This window comes from Copadichromis virginalis, unplaced genomic scaffold (assembly GCF_057382275.1).
Source record: "Copadichromis virginalis isolate Kocher_CV1m ecotype Utaka unplaced genomic scaffold, C_Virginalis_male_GT1.1 unmapped_scaffold_1, whole genome shotgun sequence".
NCBI lineage: Eukaryota > Metazoa > Chordata > Actinopteri > Cichliformes > Cichlidae > Copadichromis > Copadichromis virginalis.
The window spans coordinates 3571358-3594422 of record NW_028188589.1 but is presented as its reverse complement, the minus strand read 5'-3'; the positions used below and the strand labels follow the sequence as shown (position 1 = coordinate 3594422).

The 23065-nt window shown below is 42.9% G+C and overlaps 1 protein-coding gene and 2 long non-coding RNA genes across 3 annotated transcripts in view; all 3 read right to left on the bottom strand.

Annotated features, from left to right (window-relative positions):
* Positions 1 to 6040: 6040 nt before the first annotated feature.
* Positions 6041 to 8159, bottom strand: LOC146679571 (uncharacterized). The gene is made up of 2 exons (XM_085450231.1): positions 7642 to 8159; positions 6041 to 7316 (listed from the first exon to the last, which is right to left on the bottom strand). The coding sequence occupies exons 1-2, from the start codon at positions 8143 to 8145 to the stop codon at positions 6648 to 6650; spliced, it is 1173 nt and encodes a 390-aa protein (XP_085306357.1). The 5' UTR covers positions 8146 to 8159; the 3' UTR covers positions 6041 to 6647.
* Positions 8160 to 8442: 283 nt separating this feature from the next.
* Positions 8443 to 23065, bottom strand: part of LOC146679569 (uncharacterized) — a 27148-nt gene continuing 12525 nt past the window's right edge. Inside the window, exons 2-3 of the long non-coding RNA XR_014918540.1 lie at positions 13087 to 13192; positions 8443 to 8742 (exon numbers count right to left, since the gene is read on the bottom strand). This is a non-coding gene — a long non-coding RNA (uncharacterized LOC146679569). The remainder of the gene's footprint in view (positions 8743 to 13086; positions 13193 to 23065) is intronic.
* The window catches only part of LOC146679570 (uncharacterized), a 7228-nt gene continuing 5821 nt past the window's right edge, over positions 21659 to 23065 (bottom strand). Inside the window, exon 2 of the long non-coding RNA XR_014918545.1 lies at positions 21659 to 22113. This is a non-coding gene — a long non-coding RNA (uncharacterized LOC146679570). The remainder of the gene's footprint in view (positions 22114 to 23065) is intronic.

Here is a 23065-nt window from a genome sequence, read left to right as displayed (position 1 = left end):
CTCTGCTGGTGTTCCTAAATCTTTGACTAATTTAAAAGCATCTTTCAGCCCAGAGCCCGGCTCTTGCTGATCAATTACCGTTTCAAGTACGCCGCCTTGAAGAACGGTCAAATTACTAAATTCTAATTACTTTTAAAACTACTTCCCCGCCAGGAAAACACGGAGCTCCACCGGCCACGTGACACATCACAGTTCACGCTTTTGGCTTTACTTAAAGCTCAGTGTGCCCAACATTTAGATAGGATGCAGCCAGGTCTAACCTTCTTAATCAATCAATGCAGTAGAAGGCAATCACTCATAGATTACCTGGCCAATTAACCGGGAGTCCCAAGTCCCCAGCGGGAGGCCAAAACCGGGCAAAAGCCTAACCACGCGTCCGCGGTCAGGTGTCAGCGCCACCTGCTGAACAACTGCATTCTTAGAGAGCCTAGCTTCTCAGTCCTAAACGAATTTACTTGTTTTAAACGCCTCACTGTTGGACCCCTGCCATCCAGTTTCATTTATCTGAAGCCCGAGACCGTCTCTGCTACCCAATTAAAACCAAATTATCCCTACACTACCGATTGACTGGCTGGCATTCCCAGTCAACCCACATTTAAACCTCTTAAACCGTATTTATTTGTTTCCACACACCTTAAACCGTATTAACTTAAACACATAACTTCTTAACTCAAAATTCACCCCCAAAATGAACAGCAATGAATTTAGTCAGACTACTATGCCCTATTTTAAAACTAATTAGTCAAGATCACTATGGACCAACGCCAGAAACCCAGACCGAGTGAATATTATTTAATTAAATTTAGTTTTAACTTCCAATATAGCGCCTTTGGATAAAAATCAACAGGTGGCACTCACCTTTTCTTATGTCGCCTGGCGTCACTCAGATAGGCTGCTGGCCTCCGCCCCTGTTTGTCACCCACACGATAGCTGCAAGCTCCCTTCCTCCCCAACCGGAGTTTCGGCACCAAGTTGTTGCGTCTGGTTCAGTTTGGGTAAGAAGGAAAAACAGCCGAGTCCGTGTAGGTGACAAACATAGTGATTTTATTACACACTTCTAAGACAGAAGCATGGGAAGACAAGCGTACAGCCACAGATCTCCAAAGAGTGGACAGCTCCCCCTCCTTATATAAGCCATGATGACGTCACACAGTCAGACCTTACTGGAAATGATAACAGTTTGGGCCTGTTCAGAGAGTTTACCTAATGTGGACATCAACTGCCAGTTGTTAGAGAAAAACAAGTGTGTAGTACATTGTGCATTTTGTGAAAGTGTATCTCTCAGAAAACTGTCCTCAGACGACCCTCCTATTATTACTAAGTGTGTAGGTGAACGTGCGTGTGTGTTACATAAGTGCGTGCATGTGATTACAGGCCGGCGTACGTGCAGAACTACACGCAGGCGGGCCGGGCCCAACAGGACTGGTGGGTCTGACTGGTGTGACTGCACTAAAGTGCAACAACTTTATATAAACAGTCAGTGTGCATTAATATTTGCTCAGAGTAACACAGATATAATTAAAAGATTATACTGTCAACAGATTCAACAATGGTAAATGATTAATGATTGATACTTCTGATTCTAACTGTGATCATAAGAATACAAAATAAAATATCTCCTGGTCACAATGTCCACCTCCACTGAAGATCTCAGTCACTGTGAAACATAGAAAGCTGCTTGTGTGGCCTCTGCCTCACATGTAGATACAGCTACAGGTTTCTCTGTCAGTCAGACTGAAACAGTGTCCTGATGCTGCATCATTCAGCTCTGTGCCCCAGTCAGCATCACTGGGAGCTACCAGTGTTTCTGCCCTTTTCCTGTAACACTACACTCAGCACAGGCTCAGCTGGTATCCAGTGTTGGACTTTGGCTTCAGCTGCTGTGATAGATCCTCTAACATAGATCAGCTCTGATACATGTTGTTAGATAAGTGCAGCTGCTGTCATGTCCTGATGTTTCTCTGGCTCAGCAGCTTCTCCATCAGAGGTTCACATGGAGCTGATCCAGTATCTCCAGTAACTGTGTTCTGTGCCTCACTGGTTCATCCTTCTGTCTGTGTGACGTCAGTCAGATGTTGAAGTTAAACTCTGTAATCTTCACTGTGTCACAGAGTTCAGTGAGTCCCGTTATTCACAGTATCAATCAGATCATCAGAGAACAGCTGATCAGCAATCAGTGGTGCCAACAGCGCCTCCTGTGGTGAGAGGATGCAATAATGCAATGTAGCATTTTTCCACTCAACACTTGCAGTCATGGAAACTGTCTGTTGGATCTGTGTGACGTTGCTTTCTTGGTTAGAGTTCCTCACAAATGTCCAGATGATTCTTCTAATGAGGCGTCGACCATGTTTGCAGCTCTTTGGAAGAAAACGTCGCCCTTTGCCATCCTTACTTTTCTTTGACTTCTTCAAATGCAGCTGAACTCCAGCTGGTATTTTCTTGGACTTTGCAGCTGTTTCTGGTCATCAGTTCATTCCTGCAAACCTCTGAAGCTGAACAACAATGATGCTGCATTGCTGGCTGATCCCAAAAGGTTGATTCTGTTCATCTGGACCTTTTCAGAAACGTTTGCTCACTGATCAGGTGACTTCTTCAGTCTCAGCTGACTGCAGCTTTACAACCTTACAAACAGCACATTTGCACAATGACTGAAAGCAGCAGCACCTGATATATATGATACTAATATAATACATATACATATATAATCCATACTAATGATGAAGGAACTGAGCTCACAGTCCATTGTTCATTCAGTGAACTACTTAGTTTATTTTGGGCCTCAGAAATGCTCACTCTGTTTGTACATCACTGTCAGCAATAGACTCATTCTGCTGTGTGGACAGGAACACATGTGACATCACTTCCTGTTTGTTTGTGACTGAAGAAGTTTACAAGGAATCATTTAGAAGAGTTTCAAACATCAACTGATTGAATCCATGAATCTGAAAACGTGTTTGTGAGTGAAAGAGACAGACATGTACAGACTGAACTATCTGTTCAACAGTCAGAGTGTTTCTGTAACAGGAGACACTCTTTACACTCCACTCAGCACAGGGACACTGAGGAACCAGGAGACCAGGGAAACATAAACCCAGGATAAAGAGTTTGAGTGAATGTGGTGTTGAAGGTGTGGAGGTGGATCAGAGTGTCAGAGGAGACTCTGTAGAAGGACAGAGTGCCAGCAGGACAGTCCACATACACTGCTGCTCTGTTAGAGACAGAGGAGGAGGAGGAGGAGGAGGAGGAGGAGATGGATGTTGATCTGTTATTGTGCCTGACAGAATCAGGACCATCATCAGAGCAGAACAGACTCCAGGACTGATCATTGTTTCCAAACACACAGTCATCACTGCCTCCTTTTCCTTCTGATGCTTCTGTAACTCACTGATATATAAACGCTTCCTCTCCACTCGACCTCCCAGTAACAGCGACCAGTCAGACCATTTCTACACAGCAGCTGAGGATAAACATCAAATCTGTCTGGATGATCAGGATATGACTGAACCTCCTCCACACAATGTGCCTCAATGTTATTGATATTATTATTATCATTATTATATAATAATAAAACCTTTATAATAAAACCACTAAAAACCTTTATTCTAGCGCAACTTGTAAGCGAACTTGACTTTCAAAATAAAAGCACAAAGCACCAAAACGTTGACTACAAAAAACAAACAGTAATGTACAGCTTAAACAATTTACAATCATGACATAGATCTTGACAAGATAAAGAAATAATCCAAATTATATACAATGTCATCATGCCAACAGTTACAACATCGATGGAGGATCTGTGTAAGCGCTGAGGATCGTCCTGATGGACAGAACAGAAGGAGAGTGAGACAAGTGAAGATATACTAAACAACACTGTGACATGAACTGAGCCACACACAGTTTGATTCACAGGTGATTGACACATTATTTGACCACAAGTGTCTGTGAAGGTTCTCAGTCATCCAGGTCATCGTAGTCAAAGGAGCCTCTTTGCTGACTTAAAGTCAGCAAAGAGGCACAGAAAAGAAGATCAGACACCAGCGAGGGAGGATAAGAAAGACAGACGCAACAACATTGTCATCCCCTATGTAGCCGGTGTATCAGAAAAACTCAGGAGAGTTTTCTCCAAGCATGACATCCCAGTGCATTTCAGACCCAGCAACACACTCAGACACAAACTGGTTCACCCGAAAGACAAAACGCCAAAACACAAACTTAACAACGTGGTGTATGCTGTACAGTGCAGTGAGGAATGCCCAGACCTCTACATCGGAGAGACCAAACAGCCACTTCACAAGCGCATGGCACAACATAGAAGAGCCACCTCCACAGGACAAGACTCAGCAGTCCATCTGCATCTTAAGGATAAAGGACACTCTTTCGAGGATGCCAATGTTCACATTTTGGACAGAGAGGACAGATGGTTTGAAAGAGGAGTGAAAGAAGCATCTATGTCCACTGTGAGCGACCATCTTTGAACAGAGGCGGGGTTTACGACACCAACTCTCTGCCATCTATAATCCAGTTTTGAGATCCCTTCCCAGACGCCTTAACGCCCACTCACATCCTGGGCCATCTGACCTCAGGAATTCGCATGATAAGGTGCGGCCAGATTTCACAATGAACACACCCGAAACTCTGGCTGATTGGAGCCCACACCCAGTTTCACACCTTGGCTCAGGCGATTAGAGGATCATCAGGGGGTCCTTTTGTCCCTCTGTGGGGGGTCACTCCCACATGAAATCATGGATGGTGGTCCTGACATGAAGGAAGAGAAAGTTACAGGTTGCATCCTTTGACTTTGTCTCCGTGCCTTTGGGCGATTTTCAGAAGGACAGATGTTTCTGTTCAATTCTTAAATCAATGTTTTCAAACACAAACACTATTTTAAAGCTTCTAGAGAGTAAAATATTAATGATAATTATAATAACAATAATAAAAACAAAAGCTCTCAGATCCATCAAACCAAGCAGCAGAAAGAACAATAACTGAAGAGAAAACTTTAACCTTGTAGACTTCATTATGTTCCAGCTGCTCTACAGACGCTGTGACCTCGAACTTAAGCAGGTCGTAAAGTATGTGCAGCTCAATAACTTCATAATCAGACCCTGTGGTATTTAGGCAGCAGAACAACTAAGAATAACAACTACAAATAATGTTTTTAGGTTTCTGTTGTACTGCAAGGTTCTGTACAGGAGAACCAAACCAAGAGCAAATATTACGTCTCATTTACACCTGAGCACGAAGAGCCATCAACATTTAGCAAATTGAATCATCTTTGTTTAGATGCAAGAAGAATCATATAGAAATGAAAAAGTAGAAATAGAAATCCAGAGCAAAGATATCCTCTAATTCAGCGTAGCACATGTGCAGCTGCTGCGATTCACGTAAGCATTCGGCTCGTCGCTGTTGCAGATTTTTCTCTCGCTGTTCTGGCTCACAGCGCTGCAAACACAAAAATAAATATCCCCAAAGGTGTGAAAGGGAGCTAATTAGTAAGAGTATTGTTACTCTCCGCAGGAGTAGTCCAGCAGTAGAAATCAGTACAATAACAAGGTGTGTAACATCTAGCAGGGTGACAGAAAAACCCAGGGTAACTTCTAAGGACCTCAACGTCTCTCTCACATTGTGTTTTTTAAACATGCTTCCATTTGTCACTTCAGTCTTTACTCTGAAATACAGGAAGAGAAATCATGGCTGAAACAATTTCTCATGAAACCAGGGGTGTGGTCCAACAGTCAGTTTGGTGAGGAAGGTTCCTAACTGAGAGAAGTGACCCAGAAGTATCTGTGTAGCAGCCACAATGAATCCAGATCATGAGCTTTATTAACTGATCAAAGTCTCTTCTTTCATCTTCTGTATCATTCAGTTTGCATTGGTAATGCCCATTATTGTAATGCTTTTTTAAGACCAGCAAAACTTTATTTCACTTTGGGTTAGCTGGGATAAGTGATGGATGGCGGGAATTTTACTTCAGCCACAGAAATCCTAAACAGGAAGGAGGAGCAGAGTTACAGTGGATCACTATCCAGCAGGGAAACAAGGTTTATTTCAATTTCTTGGCCATGAGTGAGATTTACTGAGTGGGCAAATTAGGGAGACGACACCATCAGATCCCGAGCCCTCCATGTGTTAATCAAGAGACGGCTGCTGTGCTACATCCATAAATAATGAATAAATTAGGAGCTAAAGCTGAAAGGACAGTTTATTTGTACCATCTTCACGTGAACACATTCAAGAACATCACAGATGAAGAAACATTAAAAACTTCCACACTACATAAAGCAAGAAAAATAGTTTTTCTTTCAGGTGGTTTCAGAAAAACAGAAACATCAAACATCTCCAAGACTCTCTTTGAAAGAACTAAAAACCTTTGTTCTCATGGTCCAATCATGAGTGAACGATGAAGCCTTGTGTGCTAAAACATGTCAGAGTTTTAAAGGTTAAACATGAGTTTCCAAAACGTAAAGCTGGAGAACAATGAACTATTTGACTGAGTTTCAATCATTTACAGACGAGCAAAACCAGGACAGAGAAAAAACGACAAAACTGACTCAGTAAAACAACAGAAAAGAAGATCCCATGTAGATCTGTATTATGTAGAAGTTCAGCCCAGCAACCAGTTCAGTTCAACACAAGTTTAGATGATTCTATCTGAACTCTGTGGAGCCTGATCTCAATCTTTTTGAGTCTGACCAGAGGAAACCAGATGATCTTTCTGTGTCTTCAGATTCACTGTGATCCAGTGATGGGAGTGATTTCAGCCCTGAGTGATCGCGCTGATGTTTGCACAGAGCAGACAATGAGGTGAATGTTTGGGCACATTGGTAACAGTGAAACAGTTTATTAGTAACATGGGATCGTTTGTGTGCAGAGTATGAACTGAGATTCCTGAAGCTCTTGTCACACTGGTCACAGCTGTAGTTTCCTTCCATGTGTGCACGTTCATGAATGTTACGACTACCTGATTGTGAGAAGCTTCTCTCACAGTGTCTGCACTTGTGTGGTTTCTCTCCTGTGTGGACTCGTTTGTGTGATTTAAGCTGACCTGCAGTGGTGAAGGATGACCCACACTGATCACAGAGGTGCTTTTTAACCCCACTGTGAATCAGTTCATGTCGTTTTAAATCACTTGGTGTGGTGAAGCTTCTCCCACATTCTTTGCAGTATTTCAGTTTGTCTCCAGTGTGTCTACGTTGATGTACTTTTAGGGTCTTTTGCCGACTGAAAGTTTTTCCACAGAGGTCACAATGAAAGTCTTTCCCACCACCACAGTGATGACAGGGTTGAGAACTGGATCCATCTATGTCGCTCTGCTTCTAAACAAAGACACAAAGACAGTGTAAGTCAGTCCTTCAACATTTGTATCCTGAACGTCGCCTGAAATAAAGAGCATCTCTGCAGACGTCCAACTACATTTGACTGTTTCAGTTAACACACTCAGTTTACTGGTCTGCAATAACTACAATACTACCACCATAATACTACAGTAATACTAAAATCATAACTGAAAGGAAAATCTGAATAATCACTCAGAGCTGCTTTTCCATGCAGTAGAATTGCTAACATGCTAACACAGTTTAATGAGCAGAGTTGTTCCAAACAGTCAGGCTAAAATGACAAGATAACAATATAAATACATACCTCACAGTAGCTGCACTTGTAGAGTCTCTTTCTGGTGTGGATCTGTTGGTGTAGTCTCAGGTCATGTGGAGATTTAAAAGTCTTCTCACACAGGTCACATTGATAAGGTCTCTCCTCAGTGTGGGTAAACATGTGTCGTTGTAACTGTGCGTCTGTTGTAAAGTATTTGCCACACTGTTCACAGCAGTACACATCATGTCTGGTGTGAATGCGTAGGTGTGTATTTCGGCTCCCTCTCTGGCTGAAAGTTTTTCCACAGATGTCACAGCTGTATGGCTTAATTCCAGAGTGAGTAACTAGATGCTTCTGTAAGTGGCTACTGTGAGTAAAAGCTCTGCCACACTGATCACAGCTGTACGCTTTAACTCCACTGTGGATGAGTTGGTGTGTTTTTAGGGAACGCTTCAAGGAAAAAGACTTTCCACACAAGTCACAGCTGAACGGTCTCTCTCCAGTGTGGATGACCTGATGCTGTTTTAGTGAAGCCTTCAGAGTAAACTCCATCCCACACTCGTCACAGCTGTATGCCTTAATTCCAGAGTGGGTAACTAGATGACTCTGTAAGTGGCTACTGTGAGTAAAAGCTCTGCCACACTGATCACAGCTGTACGCTTTAACTCCACTGTGGATGAGTTGGTGTTTTTTTAGGGAACCCTTCCTGGAAAAAGAATTTCCACACAAGTCACAGCTGAACGGTCTCTCTCCAGTGTGGATGACCTGATGCTGTTTTAGTTTAGCCCTCACAGTAAAACCCTTCCCACACTCGTCACAGCTGTATGCCTTAATTTTAGAGTGGGTAACTAGATGACTCTGTAAGTGGCTACTGTGAGTAAAAGCTCTGCCACACTGATCACAGCTGTACGCTTTAACTCCACTGTGGATGAGTTGGTGTCTTTTTAGGGAACGCTTGAAGGAAAAAGACTTTCCACACAAGTCACAGCTGAACGGTCTCTCTCCAGTGTGGATGACCTGATGCTGTTTTAGTTTAGCCTTCTCAGTAAAAGCCTTCCCACACTCGTCACAGGTGTGTTTTTTCTCTCCCTTTCTTCTGTGAGGTTTGTCGGCCTCCTGAGAGCGCTGACTTCTGGCTCCATGTTGGTCCTGCAGTGACAGAGATACAAACAGAGGCAGTGAGTGAAATGCAGTCGTGGAACAAACTCAACCTTCAAACTCCATTAACACTAGTTTTAAACCTGAAGGTGGAGCGTGGCACCAAACACCTTAAAGGTCTCTTATCCCCACCTGCTGGTAGTTCTAACACATTACATCCAACCTGCTGTTAAAGATAATTCATGACTGTTCAAACACTAAAATCATGCGCACACACACACACACACACACACACACACACACACACACACACACACACACACACACACATTATTTTATAATTTAGATTATTTTGTTGTTTCCTATTACATATTTCTATAATTTGTATAGATTTATACAGAATTATTCAGTGATAATAAATCCTATGTTTGTTTATTCTAAAGGAACCCCGTTAGCTTCCACAACAGATGTTGCTCGTCTTCCATCAAATACTCACATAAAATATTACACAATAAAGTGGATTCAAGATATCCACATAATTTCACTCTTACATCCACAGTGAGGTTTCACAATTGTTCAAATATAAGCAATCAATAATAATAATAATAATAATATCAATAACATTGAGGCACATTACACAAATTTCAAAAACAAATCATGTCTTACAATATTTACAACAACTAAAAGCTCTGTAAATCGGCTTTTAAGTGTTCATTGAAGTTTTGAATAATTCTCTAATTTTTTAAGGCAACTTATTCCACTTAAAAGTTGCTCTAAATGTAACAGTTTTACAAAACGTTACTTTTAACTCGAGCATTTACTAAATTGCAGCTTGTTGAAAACTGTGTAATATGATGATGTATTTCATCTGGATACTGCAGCTGGGCAGAATAAATGTGGTGTGTTTAACAGAATTGCTTTCTTTAGAACTACAAGTAAGCCATAGAATATTTTAGCCTGTACAGGAAGCCAAGAAAGGTTATTATGCATTTGATCAATATTAGTATAGTATGAACATCTTCACACTAATCTGGACGCCTTATTCTGGACTAACTGAAGTCTGTTAAGATCTGTCTTATTAGCTGCTGACCAAATGATTGAACAATACTCCAGATGAGACATTACTAGTGCATTAATGACATCTTTCATAATGAAGAAGTGATACACAAAGAGCATTTCATAGCCATAGCTATGCCTTGTCGGCAGAGTTATGTGACATTAGTGATGTTTGTACTTTCAGCGTTAACTTGGTTTTAAAGCCTTTAAAATATACGCCGTTCAATCCGGTTGTTCAGTCTGACGTCACTAGCCGTGTCTGGGTCTAAACTCCGCTGCAGGTCCATATATCAAACAATCACTATGGCATTACTGAGAGTTGAAAAACTGTCTAAAGTCTTTCATCTTTAATAAAATGATCAGCGTTCTGCCCTACCAGGTGTAACAACTGAGTTTAACATCCAGGCATCCATGAAAACGGAATTTATGACATTTAACGGAGTTAGAAGTTAGCAGGGAGTTAGCTCGCTAGCTTCTATCTAAATACAATATAGCATGTCCTGACTGCGGGGTTTTGGAAACAAATTCAAACCTACAGCTCTGCTATCACTTCCAACATAAATGAAGACAGAAAACTAAACAGCAGTGACGTTTGTAGGGTTACTGAAGTTGGGCTAGCTGGTATATAATGATGTGCTACGTGACCGCTAGCGACACAGCTATGTTAGCATAATATAAACAAGCTAACTTTTTTTCCACTCGATAAAAGTTTATGTGAGTGTTCTCGGTGGTCAGGAACAAATGTAATCGCATGGCAGGATGCTGTAAAAGGACCAAACTTCAGCCAGGAGAACAACTGAGATAATCCATCCACAACACGAGGTTAGTCATTCATATACTGCTGCATGGGCTGGGCTGTAGTTACATCCTAAGGTTTTAAAACCTGAGCTTAAATAAATGATTAGCGGTAATAAAAGCCGAGGGAGGTCAGCAGTGATCACTGACTGTTTTAGGAGATTTTGAGATCAAATAGAAGAAAATACATAACATTAAACATGTTAACAACAAAAAAGCTATATTAAACGCAGACTACTTTAGGCCCGGAAGTAGGATTCGTCGCGTCATCACTGAACAACCGGATAGTCGACCTTAATCTGACAGAGAATGTGATGATTTTGTGGATAATTAAAGTCAGTCATATATCCACAAACACAACAAGCTGAAAGTCAGTGATGCTGCTCGGTTTGCAGTCCTGAACATCACGGCACAAGCAGGATTCACTGCACTGTTAATGTTAGCTGTGTTATATTGCTGCCTCTGTTCGCTGGTGTCGAGCCAAACGCACTTTAACGTGTGTTTGAACGAGCTGACGGTTCACTCGTTAAGCTGAAAGAAAGATGCTTTAATCACAGCAGTCACACATGTGTCCACTGCACCATCTGGAACTCTTCTTGTTTACACTCGTAATAACACAAACACTAAATCCTGCTTCTCTGGTGCTGTTGTGTAGCAGTGTGTACACCTGAGACTGTCACCTGTCTGTCTGTCCTGCACTCTCTCTCTGTTTCTTTCTCTCTGATTGTGGAATAAAAGTATGAACATGTGTTTATAAGTTACACTTGTGTTTGAATCCTGCAGCTTATCACACATTTGATTTCCATGTGTGACGACTGCAAGTGTCCAGAGTGAGGACAGACTGAGGGAGCCACTGCTGCACATCATCTGTGAGGCTTTGCACCCCTGATGATCCACCAGGACAAACTCAGCAGTGTGTGAGGAAGAGGAGGAGGAAGAGCCAGCAGCAGCTGACAGATGGAGAGAATAGACAGACTGTTCCCTGTTTGTGAAGGACTGCTAGGAAAGTTTAACATAACTTGATAGGTTTGTAGCATAAACCTATTCGCTGGAACGTTAAGACAATATAATTACACTGCAAGCAAGACGCAAGTAGGCAAACTTCTTCATGTTACTCGTGCACGGGAGAGAACCAGACAGAGCGCCGTTCCTTCGCTTGACCCCAGTAGCTCTCGTCCGTTCTCCCGTACCACTGTTCTTTTATTGAGGTTACATGAATATGCATAAGTTCATTAACATATGACGTCTACATACAAACAAAGAGTACCTTGCCTGTGTGTGTGTGTGTGTGTGTGTGTGTGTGTGGACTGCTGATCAAAGGGTCAAACATCCTTGGTCAGGAAGAGGGTAGACTAGACCCCCCCCCCCGGTGAGGAAGTCCAGCAGTTCATCTAAACAGAAAAGCACTTAGACTAGAACAGACGTAGCTACGTTAATCCTACCATAAAACAATAAGACATGGTATGACCTCTCATGCTCCCAAAGTGCTGTCTAATACACACAAAGTTTGCAGACTATCAAGGATCAAAACCTCTACCAATCTACAACTAATTACAAAACTCTAAGCATATATAAGTAAATATTTCTAAGCATAAATAACAATCAACAATACAAATCTAACATAACTGTCTGTGCTGAATCAGTCTTATTAGGTAATGTTCAAATAATGTGATCATCCCAGTGTTTTCAGTGTGGGAGAAAGTACTCAGGGCCTTCAAGTTACACACTATGAAAGGCAGCAACAAGTTTAATGTTCAGAAACCTAAAGTCTGTATCAGCAGCAGGATGGAGCTAAAAATAAATGTTGGTTTCAGTTCTATGAAGCTTTGAGTATTTTGGATCAGTAGCTGCTGTGTTTGTTGCATCATATTGCTGTAACTGTTTATATGCTTTATATATTCTGAGCTAAGTTGATCTATAGTGTTACATGATACACTCTCAGAAATACGAAATAAGAACATTTTTGTACCTATAGGAACATTTTTTTTGAATGTTCCCTTAAAAGTACATTACTGGTGTTTAAAAGTCCAGAAATGCCCCTTTAAAGGTTCAATTTGAAATAAAGTACAAATCTGTATTATAAAAAGAAGGACGATGCAGTTCATCTGATCACTCCTCATAACATTCTGGAGTGCAGGCAAAATGCTATTATAAAATCTTAAGCAGCAACTTCTCCAGGTTCCAATATTTATGCAATTCTCAAACCTTTTGGCCACGACTGTATAACCTCTTCTGAAGTTTAGTGGATATTATACATGGTTATGCTCAGGATGTGTCGGCCAGTTTCCACTGGAAACGCCTTTTGGTTAAACTGTCAGCGAGGAATTTGCATTTGCACTGTTACATTTTTATATAACTTTAATGCACATAAACAACAGCTGCTTGTTTCAGTGAAAATACATTGATGGGTTTTTAATAAAGTTGTGGAGCTGCAAAGTATTTTGTCTGGTGTCAATTCTATCGTCAGCTACATCGTTATGGCAACTGTTCAAATGTATATGGTGATAAATATCTTTGGTCATATGGTCCTGCTCTGTCTGTCACCTTCTGTGTTGAGCTCATTGTTTCCTCTGTAGTGGCTGAGCTGAGTCCAAGTAGCTGAAAATGTTCCTCTGCTGCTCCGTCAGACTCTCCTCCTCCTGCTGATCAGCTGGGACACAAAACAGATCTTTGTTAGGCTCCACACTGCACTGAAGAGTCAAAGTGTCTCATATGTTCATCTGACAAGTAAAAGAACACATTTTTGTTTCCCGAGGTGGGCAACTTGTTGGAAACAAACACAAAAGCTTTGAGCACTGATACCTGCCATTGCTGGCTTTGAAAGATGCAACACCAGCAATGTGGATTGTCAAGACTCAAACCAATCATCAAGCAAAGACAACAGGGATCATTTGTTTCTGTTTATTTAGCATTCACAGCATTTGTAGTTGCCTTCTGTGCAGGGGAAGTCCACGCACACTGTGTGGTACCGCCATCCGCAGAAGGTGCATTCAACCTCTGTAAGAGAAACGAGATTGTCTGAGACTGAAATGATATTAACTAAAGAAGTGGTGATTTGTAAAACTTCACATTTTGATCCGGGACGTACTCTGCATGAAAACAAGCGCTCACTCTTCCTGCTCAACAAATGACAAGGGCGGAGCCTTATACCACGTGATACAGAAGCTGTGCCGTGTGATGCTAAAATTAGCAGGGAAACAACAACGGAGAGCACGTCAGGGATGACGAGAAAGTGACAGGAGAAAATCCGTCCCGGTCAACCACCCAAACATCAATAACGGGAACCTTATACAGCGCTTCCCTATACACGTCGAACTCCCGCAGCCACAAAGACATCACGTAGGCTATCACTTATCACCTGACCAAAGATATGGCTCCATCAACACTGTGCAAAACGAGGGATTTAGGAAAACGATCAACACCCTAGACAAACGCTACACAGTGCCGTCCCGCAACTATTTTTCTATTGTTGCACTACCTGCTCTGTACACGCAGCGTCGAGCAACGGTGGAGACGGAATTTCAAGCAGGACAACATTTTGCTGCAACAACAAAACGTGAGACATTTGTTGTTTTATGTTTATTTATTGTTATGAGAGAATCATGATCTCAATTCTAAGCCAAAAAATCGTGATTCTCATTTTATGCAAAATCGTGCAGCCCTAACATTAACACAAAACTATTGTTTCACCAGAGAAACACACATGAAGAGAGAGAGAGAGACAATAACAGCTACCAAACAGTCGTCATAATTCGTCACACAATGAGAAAAGCACAAATCAACAAGTAACAATGACTAATTAATATTAAAATCTGTAACATAATGTATTGTTTGGAGTTTAGTCTGATTGGTTCAGGATGAGCTGCCATTATCCAATCACACGTCTGCTTACCTGCATCTTTTCTCTTTTTTCCAACCTGAGCACCTGATGGCTTTGAACTTTTGTTGTCCATCTTCCATTGGTTTGAATTTTGCGCTCCAGTACAAACACAAATCCCCCAACCCGAGGATCAGCACAATTAACCTAACAGACCTACACCTTAGTTCACAGATTTACTTTGTCTAAGGTTGATTTCTGGGATTTCACACAACCCAGGATTCAGATCGTGAATCCATGATGGGCTTGGATTTACATCATTATAAATGAAATGTGCTCTACTTGGAAGCAGCCGGCCCCGCCCCTTTTGACGGGTTGTGTGAGACTTTAAATCATCAAACTGTAAATTATAAATTAAATTGTTATTGATCCTTTACCCCGAGTCCTAAAGTGTAGATTTATTTTCTTACTCTTCTTATATTTGTTGTTTGTTTACTTGCACCGCTGTAACTGCAGCCTCGTCGTCTCGTCTCTCTATATGCTGGACTGTCTGTAGCGGAGATGACAATAAAGTTTACTTTGACTTCAGCAGCGCGCAGGCGCACCGAGGGCTCTCGCGCTCACTTTATAGAATTTAGAAAAAACATCGGTGCAGATTATAAGTCTGTATCATAATATCTGTTTGTTGTGTTGTTTTTATTTTGTTTTGCGAGTTGGTTATTAGATGCCGCTCCAGCCAGCCAGAGACTCCCCGCCCTCTCCTCCCTGTGCCGCCAGCAGCACCTCGCAAACGGAGGGCGCCCTTACTCCCAGCAAATGGCTGATAGAAAACCGATCGGTGCCTACGAATTTCCCAATATGCGCTGGCATGACGTCGGGGAAGCATGGGTACGACCGATTATTTTATTTTTTTCTTGCCAATGCCCGTGATGCCCCCCCCCCCACCACGATGCATTCTATTGGTTTGCACACCAATAGAAGAGAGCCCCGCCTTTAACGCTCTTCTCTCACAGAGAGCAACAGAAAACTTGGAAAAACTCCAGATTGACTGAACTCAGTTCAAAGTTACCTTGACACCTTTAGATGTGAGAGGTAGTGATGGTCCGCTTGAAGCTGACGCTCCGGTGCGTGTGTCAGAAAGATCAACGCGCTGCTTCAGAAGCACCGTGTCGAGGCTTGATTCGTTTGGCCAGAGTCACGTGATCAGTGACGTCTGAAGCTTCGTTTAGAACGTACCTTTTTTAAATCGAACTTTATTGAAACACAATGAGTATACAACATACAAACAGATGAAGTTTACAAAAGAACAGAACATGAACATACAGAACCAGGAGTAAAAAAATGATGATATGAGTAGGCGAAAAAAATCAACATATTGTAACGTGCAGTGGAGATGAAGCCAGCCGCGGAGGTGTGCAGGTGGATAGCGAATGAGCAACAGCTTCTGACTTTCCAAAAAGTACTCATTTATTTACAATATCAAAAATAAAAGTGCTACCTCTACCACACATTACTAAAGAGCACACTAGTCCGCGTACACACGGGAGCATCCATTTCAGGAGGAGTGCGAAGAAGAACCAAAAGGGGGTGACACCAGTCGTGAGACAGGAGGCGCCGCCATGTGGTGATACACTGCATTACAATAGCAACTGTTACATAGTCCCCCCCTGGTGAGAAAAAGGCTGTCCTCAGCCGTACACAGCCGAAAAAGCACACACCACACCTAACAGTACCCTATACATAGAGGTTACAGCTAAGATTGGTGCACACACACAGGGCAAAAGACCATTTAAAAATGAAATTGGTGAAAATAAGACGAATATGTACAGTGGAAAATCAGTTTTCTTAGTTTTTTTCACTTTTTTCTTTTGTTCTTTTTTTTTTTTCTAAGTAAATGCCAAGAATGAACCTTAACGCACGAAAGAGCCATAAAACTGGATTAAGTAGAGCAAACAGAAACATCTACATATCATGACTCAAAGTAGCAATGCAACAAGACAGCATCAAACAGGTTTAACCAAAACATTTCACTTCAGATCAAGCCTGGTTGTGTGAAAATCATTAGTCCATCTTTTGTTGCTCCAGCCAGACGTAACTCTGGGGAAACGTCTGGGCCTGAGATTGTAATGTCCACCAGCAGCTGGGTGCTGGACAGATCTGGGTGAAACACTCTCTGGAACAGCGCCCACACCAGAAGAAGAGTCAATGTCCGGTAAATCAAAGGGGAATGGCTCAGAGTCAATGTCAGTATCTGCAGGGGGGCCAGGGTGGGCCTGAGAGTCAGAGTTCAGACCCTCTGCGGTCTCTCTCTCAGCAGGCAATGAAACAGAATGTTCTTTGGAAGTGAGAGAGTCCCAGGTATGGAACGGTTGCATGTTCACAACATGATAAACACCTGCATCCACACCGGAGTCCACCCAAGTGAGCCTGTAGGGTTGCTGACGACACCGTCGTGGTGGGCCTGATCTCTGATAACAACGAGACGGCCTACCTGAAGGAGATTAGGAATCTGGAGAACTGGTGCCAGAGGACCTCCTTCTAAACGTCAGTAAGACAAAGGAGCTGATAGTGGACTTCAGCACTAAGCAGGAGAGGAACGAGTCATCAACGAGTGCCCAGTGGAGAGAGTGGACAGCTTCAAATACCTCGGAGTTCACATCACGCAGGACCTGTCATGGTCCTGTCACATCAACACCGTTGTGAAAAAGGCCCGTCAGCGTCTCTACCATCTCAGACGCTTGAGAGACTTCCAACTGCCCTCCAAGGTGCTCAGGAACTTTTACTCGTGCACCATAGAGAGCATCCTGACGGGAAACATCTTAACCTGGTTCGGGAACAGCACCATGCAGGACAGACGAGCTCTACAGAGGGTTGTGCGATCAGCTGAGCGCACCATCCGCTCCGAGCTCCCTGACCTGCACTCAATCTACAGCAGGCGGTGCTGGACCAAGGCCAGGAAGATCGTGAAGGACCTCAGCCATCCCAACAACAGACTGTTCTCTCTGTTGAGGTCAGGAAAGCGATTCCGCTCCCTGAAGACCAACACAGAGAGACTGAGGAGGAGCTTCTTCCCGCAGGCGATACGGTCTCTCAATCACAATCACACCACCACACAGTCCTGACCCACACATATAGTTCTTACACACACACTGGACATTCTGGACATTGTTTTCACTTCATCACTTAAATCACTGCTGCTGTTATTGTGTATATATTTATTTATACTTCTTGTGTATTTTGTTCATACATTATTATATAGTTCTATATTGTGTATTTTGTTGTACAGTTATTTTATTTTCAATTTAATTTATATATTTTATCTTATTCTCCCAGTTAAATTTACCCTTCATTCTAATTTGTGTTGTACAGTTATTTCATTTTTAACCTTAATTTATATTTTATTCCTTCCTAGTTAAATTTACCCTTTTTAATTTTTCATATTTATTTCCTATCTTATTCATAGCCTTTTCCTTTTTTGTTTTCTTTAGGTCACGAGCAGTTGTCCAAGCATTTCACTACATATCGTACTGTGTATGACTGTGTACGTGACAAATAAAATTTGAATTTGAAATTAACATCACTGAGTCTCTGAGATACACACAATGGTCCCTGAAACAGTGGTGCAAGTTTAGCAGTAAAGTTAGACTGAGCGTCTGACCTGGGGTGCGTCTTAACTCTCACAAGGTCACCAACACGAGACATCGACATGCCACGTTTCAAGTCATAGTAATGTTTTTGTCTGTCATGGCTATAGTCCAAAGCTGCTTTGGCGTGGTCGTGAGCTTCCTGCAGGGAGGCTCTCAGAGTCTCAGGGTAAGGCACACCCGGTTCATCAACACCTACTGTAGAAGGCTGAGTGATAAGGTCAAGCGGGGTGTCTAACTCACGACCATAAAGCATCATGGCAGGAGTCATACCTGTACTGTCATGGGGGGCGGTGCGCAGAGCAAAGCAAATTTGAGGGAGAAACTTGTCCCATGATGTGTGCTTATCACCTACATAAGCGCGGATTGCAGTTTTCAGAGTCCGGTTGACGCGTTCAGTAGCATTTGTCTGAGGCAGAAACAACATGTTCAAAAAGCTCACTCACAAAGGAGACCCTCTGTCAGAAATGAGGTAAGTGGGTGTACCATGCCTAGCAAAAATGTCAGTGACGAATTTACCAGCTGCTACCTGAGATATAGCTTCTTTGACAGCACTGGCTTCAACCCATTTACCGTATTTTCACAACCATAAGGCGCACTTAAAAGTCTTAGGTTTTCTTCAAAAAGTACGGCGCGCCCTATAGCGCAGTGCGCCCTGTGTGTTGTAATGAGGACGTAGTAGAGAACGCCATGAGAACGCTAAAGGGTGAAGTGTGTGCGTTGACTTTATCGCACATACCTGTATAAAAGAACAGGTATGTGCGTTATGCAGGACATCGTTGTTTTAACAACCCTGAAAATGGCAAAGAGACACGCTTACGAAGCACAGTTTAAACTGAAGGCCATCAGCTACGCGGAGGAACATGGAAATCAAGCAGCGGCGAGAGAATTTAAGATTAACGAATCGATGGTTCGCAAATGGAGGAAGCTAGAAAACAAGCTCCGGCAGGTCAAGAAAACGCAGCTGAGTTTCCGCGGACATAAGGCGAGGTGGCCCGAGTTGGAGGAAAGACTCGAGCGGTGGATCATCGAGCAAAGAACGAGCGGGAGAAGCGTCTCGACGGTCACCATTCGGCTAAAAGCAGTTTCACTTTCACATTTTATGAAACGGTGCCATTTTTCCATCCGGACCAGGACTACGGTAGCGCAGCAACTTCCAGCGGATTATAAGGAAAAGCTGGCCATCTTCCGCTCCTAGTGCAGCAAACACATCGGCGACAAACACATCCAGCGATGGATGACCGATGGAGACCACAGTTTCACCAAGAGTGGAAGGCAGCGCCGGGCGAGTTACGCCACAATTTGCCAATGGATTGTAGATGCTTGGGCTAATATGTCTGCTGGCACTGTTGTTCGAGCTTTCGCAAAAGCCGGCATCATTTCCGAGGAGCCGCACGGCACGGAAAGTGACTCTGACAGTGAAGAAAGTGAACCTGGCATGTTTGATGGAGATTTAGCGCAGCTGTTCAATTCAGACACAGAGGATGAGGACTTCGATGGGTTTGATTGATGATAAAAATGTGATTACCACACTTTGTTTTGCTCCTGCTTTATTTTTAAATATGCACACTTGTATGTTTGTGTGTTGTTGATGATGATGATTACTGGTAATAAAAATGTGAGTAAGGTACCGAACTCAGGTTTGCTCCCGCTTTATTTTTAAATACGCATACGGTACTTGTATGCGCCCTATAATCCAGTGCGCCTTATGTGTGTGTTAAATACAGTAATGGCACACATAACTGAGACTGCGCCTTTTAGCACAGTGCGTCTTATGGTCGTGAAAATACGGTAGTCAAATAGTCAACAAACACGATCAAATAAGCATTACCAGTGGGGGTGCGGGGAAGTGGCCCAACAAAATCCACACCCACATACTCCCAGGGTTTCTGGGGGACAATGGGAACCATAAGACCGGCTGCTTTTTTCTGACTTGGCTTGGTGAGTTGGCACACTGAGCATGAAATCACATAGCGTTTCACATCAGCTGCCATTTTGGGCCAGAAAAACCTAAAACGCAGTCTAGCCAATGTCTTAGAAACACCCAAGTGACCTGCTGTGGGGTGGTCATGGTAATAGTCCAGCAAGGTGCCTCTCATGGAAGTAGGGGCAAACAGTTTCAGCTCTTTCAAAGGGTGCAAAGCACATATGGACTTGGGTTCTCTGTGATACAAAAGAGAGTCATACACAACATACTGTAACAAGGTGGCATTGTCCGAGCTGTTCAGAGAGTCTGCTTCAATGTCTCTGAGGAGTGGACCTGTGACATGATCGTCTAACTGCAGCTGTCTGAATTGTGAACGGTCAGCCAGAATGACGGGGGGCAGAGTACGAATGTCCAGGCTGCCCATAACAGCATGATCTGGTAAAAGATCAGTCGGCCTGTCACAGGTCAGAGGCAAAGGGTTGCGTGACAGTGCGTCGGGAACTTTGTTCTGTGCACCAGGTTTGTGCACTATTGTGAAATCAAAATCCTGCAAACGAAGTGACCAGCGGGCAAGTCGGCCCGTTGGGTTTTGACGAGACATGAGCCACCTGAGACTGTTGTGGTCAGTGAAGATAGTAACATGAACACCTTCAACATATGGGCGGAAGTGTTCCAGAGCCCATATCACAGCGAGGCACTCCTTCTCTGAAGTGCAGTAGGGGAGTTCAGCTTTGTAAAGGGAGCGACTAGCAAAAGCCACAACGTACTCACGACCCTTGTCATCCTTTTGCATCAACACTGCCCCAAGACCAATGTCACATGCATCGGCGTGAATGGAAAAGGGACGGTTGAAGTCTGGAAATGACAGGATCGGGGCTGATGTGACATGATCCTTCAAAGTGTCCATGGCCCTTCGACAGCTGTCGTCCCAGTGGAAAGCATTGTCCTTTCTGGTGATGGCGTGAAGAGGTTCGGCATGGCGGGCATAATTCTGAATGAAGCGTCGATAATAGCCAGTCAAGCCAAGGAACTGACGGACGTGTTTCACTGAGGTTGGGGTATCAAACTCCTTAACCGCCTTTACTTTGTCCGGATCGGGCTTAACACCTGATGATGTGATGCGGTACCCGAGAAAGGTGAATTCATCGAGGCAGAATTGGCACTTTTTGAGCTTCAATGACAAGCCAGCAGCCTGGAGTCTGCCCAGCACCTCCTCAAGATCCACTAAGTGCTGTTCAAAGGTAGGTGAGGCGATAACAATGTCATCCAGGTAGACTGCGCACGTTTTGTAAATGAAGCCAGCAAGCACAGAGTTCATGAGTCTCTGAAAAGTTGCAGGTGCGTTGCAGAGCCCAAAGGGCAGCACCCGAAACTGGAAGAGACCGCAGTGAGAGATGAAGGCAGTTTTAGGCTTCGAGTCCTCTGCTACAGCAATCTGCCAATAGCCTCGCGCTAAGTCCAATGTCGAGACAAACTTTCCTCTTGCCAGAAAGTCCAAAGACTCATCTACACGAGGCAGGGGACAAGAGTCTTTTCGGGTAACTTGGTTGAGCCCTCAAAAGTCCACACAAAACCTAATATATATATATATATATATATATATATATATATATATATATATATATATATATACACATACTGTTACGACCCGTCTAGGGCCAGGCCATAACATGAGCGAGGCACTCGCTTCCCTCCCCAAGACCCAAGCAGTCACACGCAACAAATCCGTTAGATGTGAAGTGATTTATTTACAAGGTGAATAAAGAGAACCAAAACGGGAGTGTCAACACTTCAGGGTGAGCCAAGGCCAAAACAATAAACAAAACAAACCTACACAAATCCCGCACCCCTGACCTCACCAAAATAAAGTCAAAATAAAGACAGAGTCTGACCTCCTTAACCAACTCAAAAACATGAGAAAACGGGTGATCAAAATAAACGGCAGCTCACCCCTACCCACTCCACTTCCACAATTTTCACACGTATACTGCAGCCAGCGGCTACCACAGGACTACTGCTGGGTGATGAGGAGAAATGCAGGACCTCTCCCACTGTAGCGCTCCAGCCTCCTTTTATTGGGCGGGTCCTCCAGCTGGATCCAATCACGCCGGGGCAGTAAGTCCACGCACCAATCGGAACAGGGACCTGGCACAGCTAAATTAACATAGACAAAAACACAGCACCTGCACAAACAAACACACGGACATACAAGTTCGTAACAATACATATACATACATATATATATATATATACATACATATATATACACATATATATACACACATATATATACACACACATATATATACATACATATATACATACATACATATATATATACATATATACACATACATATATATATACATATATACATATATATACATATACATATATATACACATATATATATATATACACATATATATACATATACATATATATACACATATATATATATATATACATATATATATATATATATATACACATATATATACATATATATACACATATATACACATATACATATATATATATATATACACATATACATATATATATATATATACACATATACATATATATATATATATATACACATACATATATATATATATATATACATATATACACATATATATATATAAAAAAAAAAAAAACACCCAGCGCGCCCCTGCGGGCGGTTTATCCTTCAAGCTCGGGTCCTCTACCAGAGGCCTGGGAGCTTGAGGGTCCTGCGCAGTATCTTAGCTGTTCCCAGGACTGCGCTCTTCTGGACAGAGATCTCCGATGTTATTCCCGGGATCTGCTGGAGCCACTCGCCTAGCTTGGGAGTCACCGCACCTAGTGCTCCGATTACCACGGGGACCACCGTTACCTTCACCCTCCACATCCTCTCGAGCTCTTCTCTGAGCCCTTGGTATTTCTCCAGCTTCTCGTGTTCCTTCTTCCTGATATTGCTGTCATTCGGAACCGCTACATCGATCACTACGGCTGTCTTCTTCTGTTTGTCTACCACCACTATGTCCGGTTGGTTAGCCACCACCATTTTGTCCGTCTGTATCTGGAAGTCCCACAGGATCTTAGCTCGGTCATTCTCCACCACCCTTGGGGGCATCTCCCATTTTGACC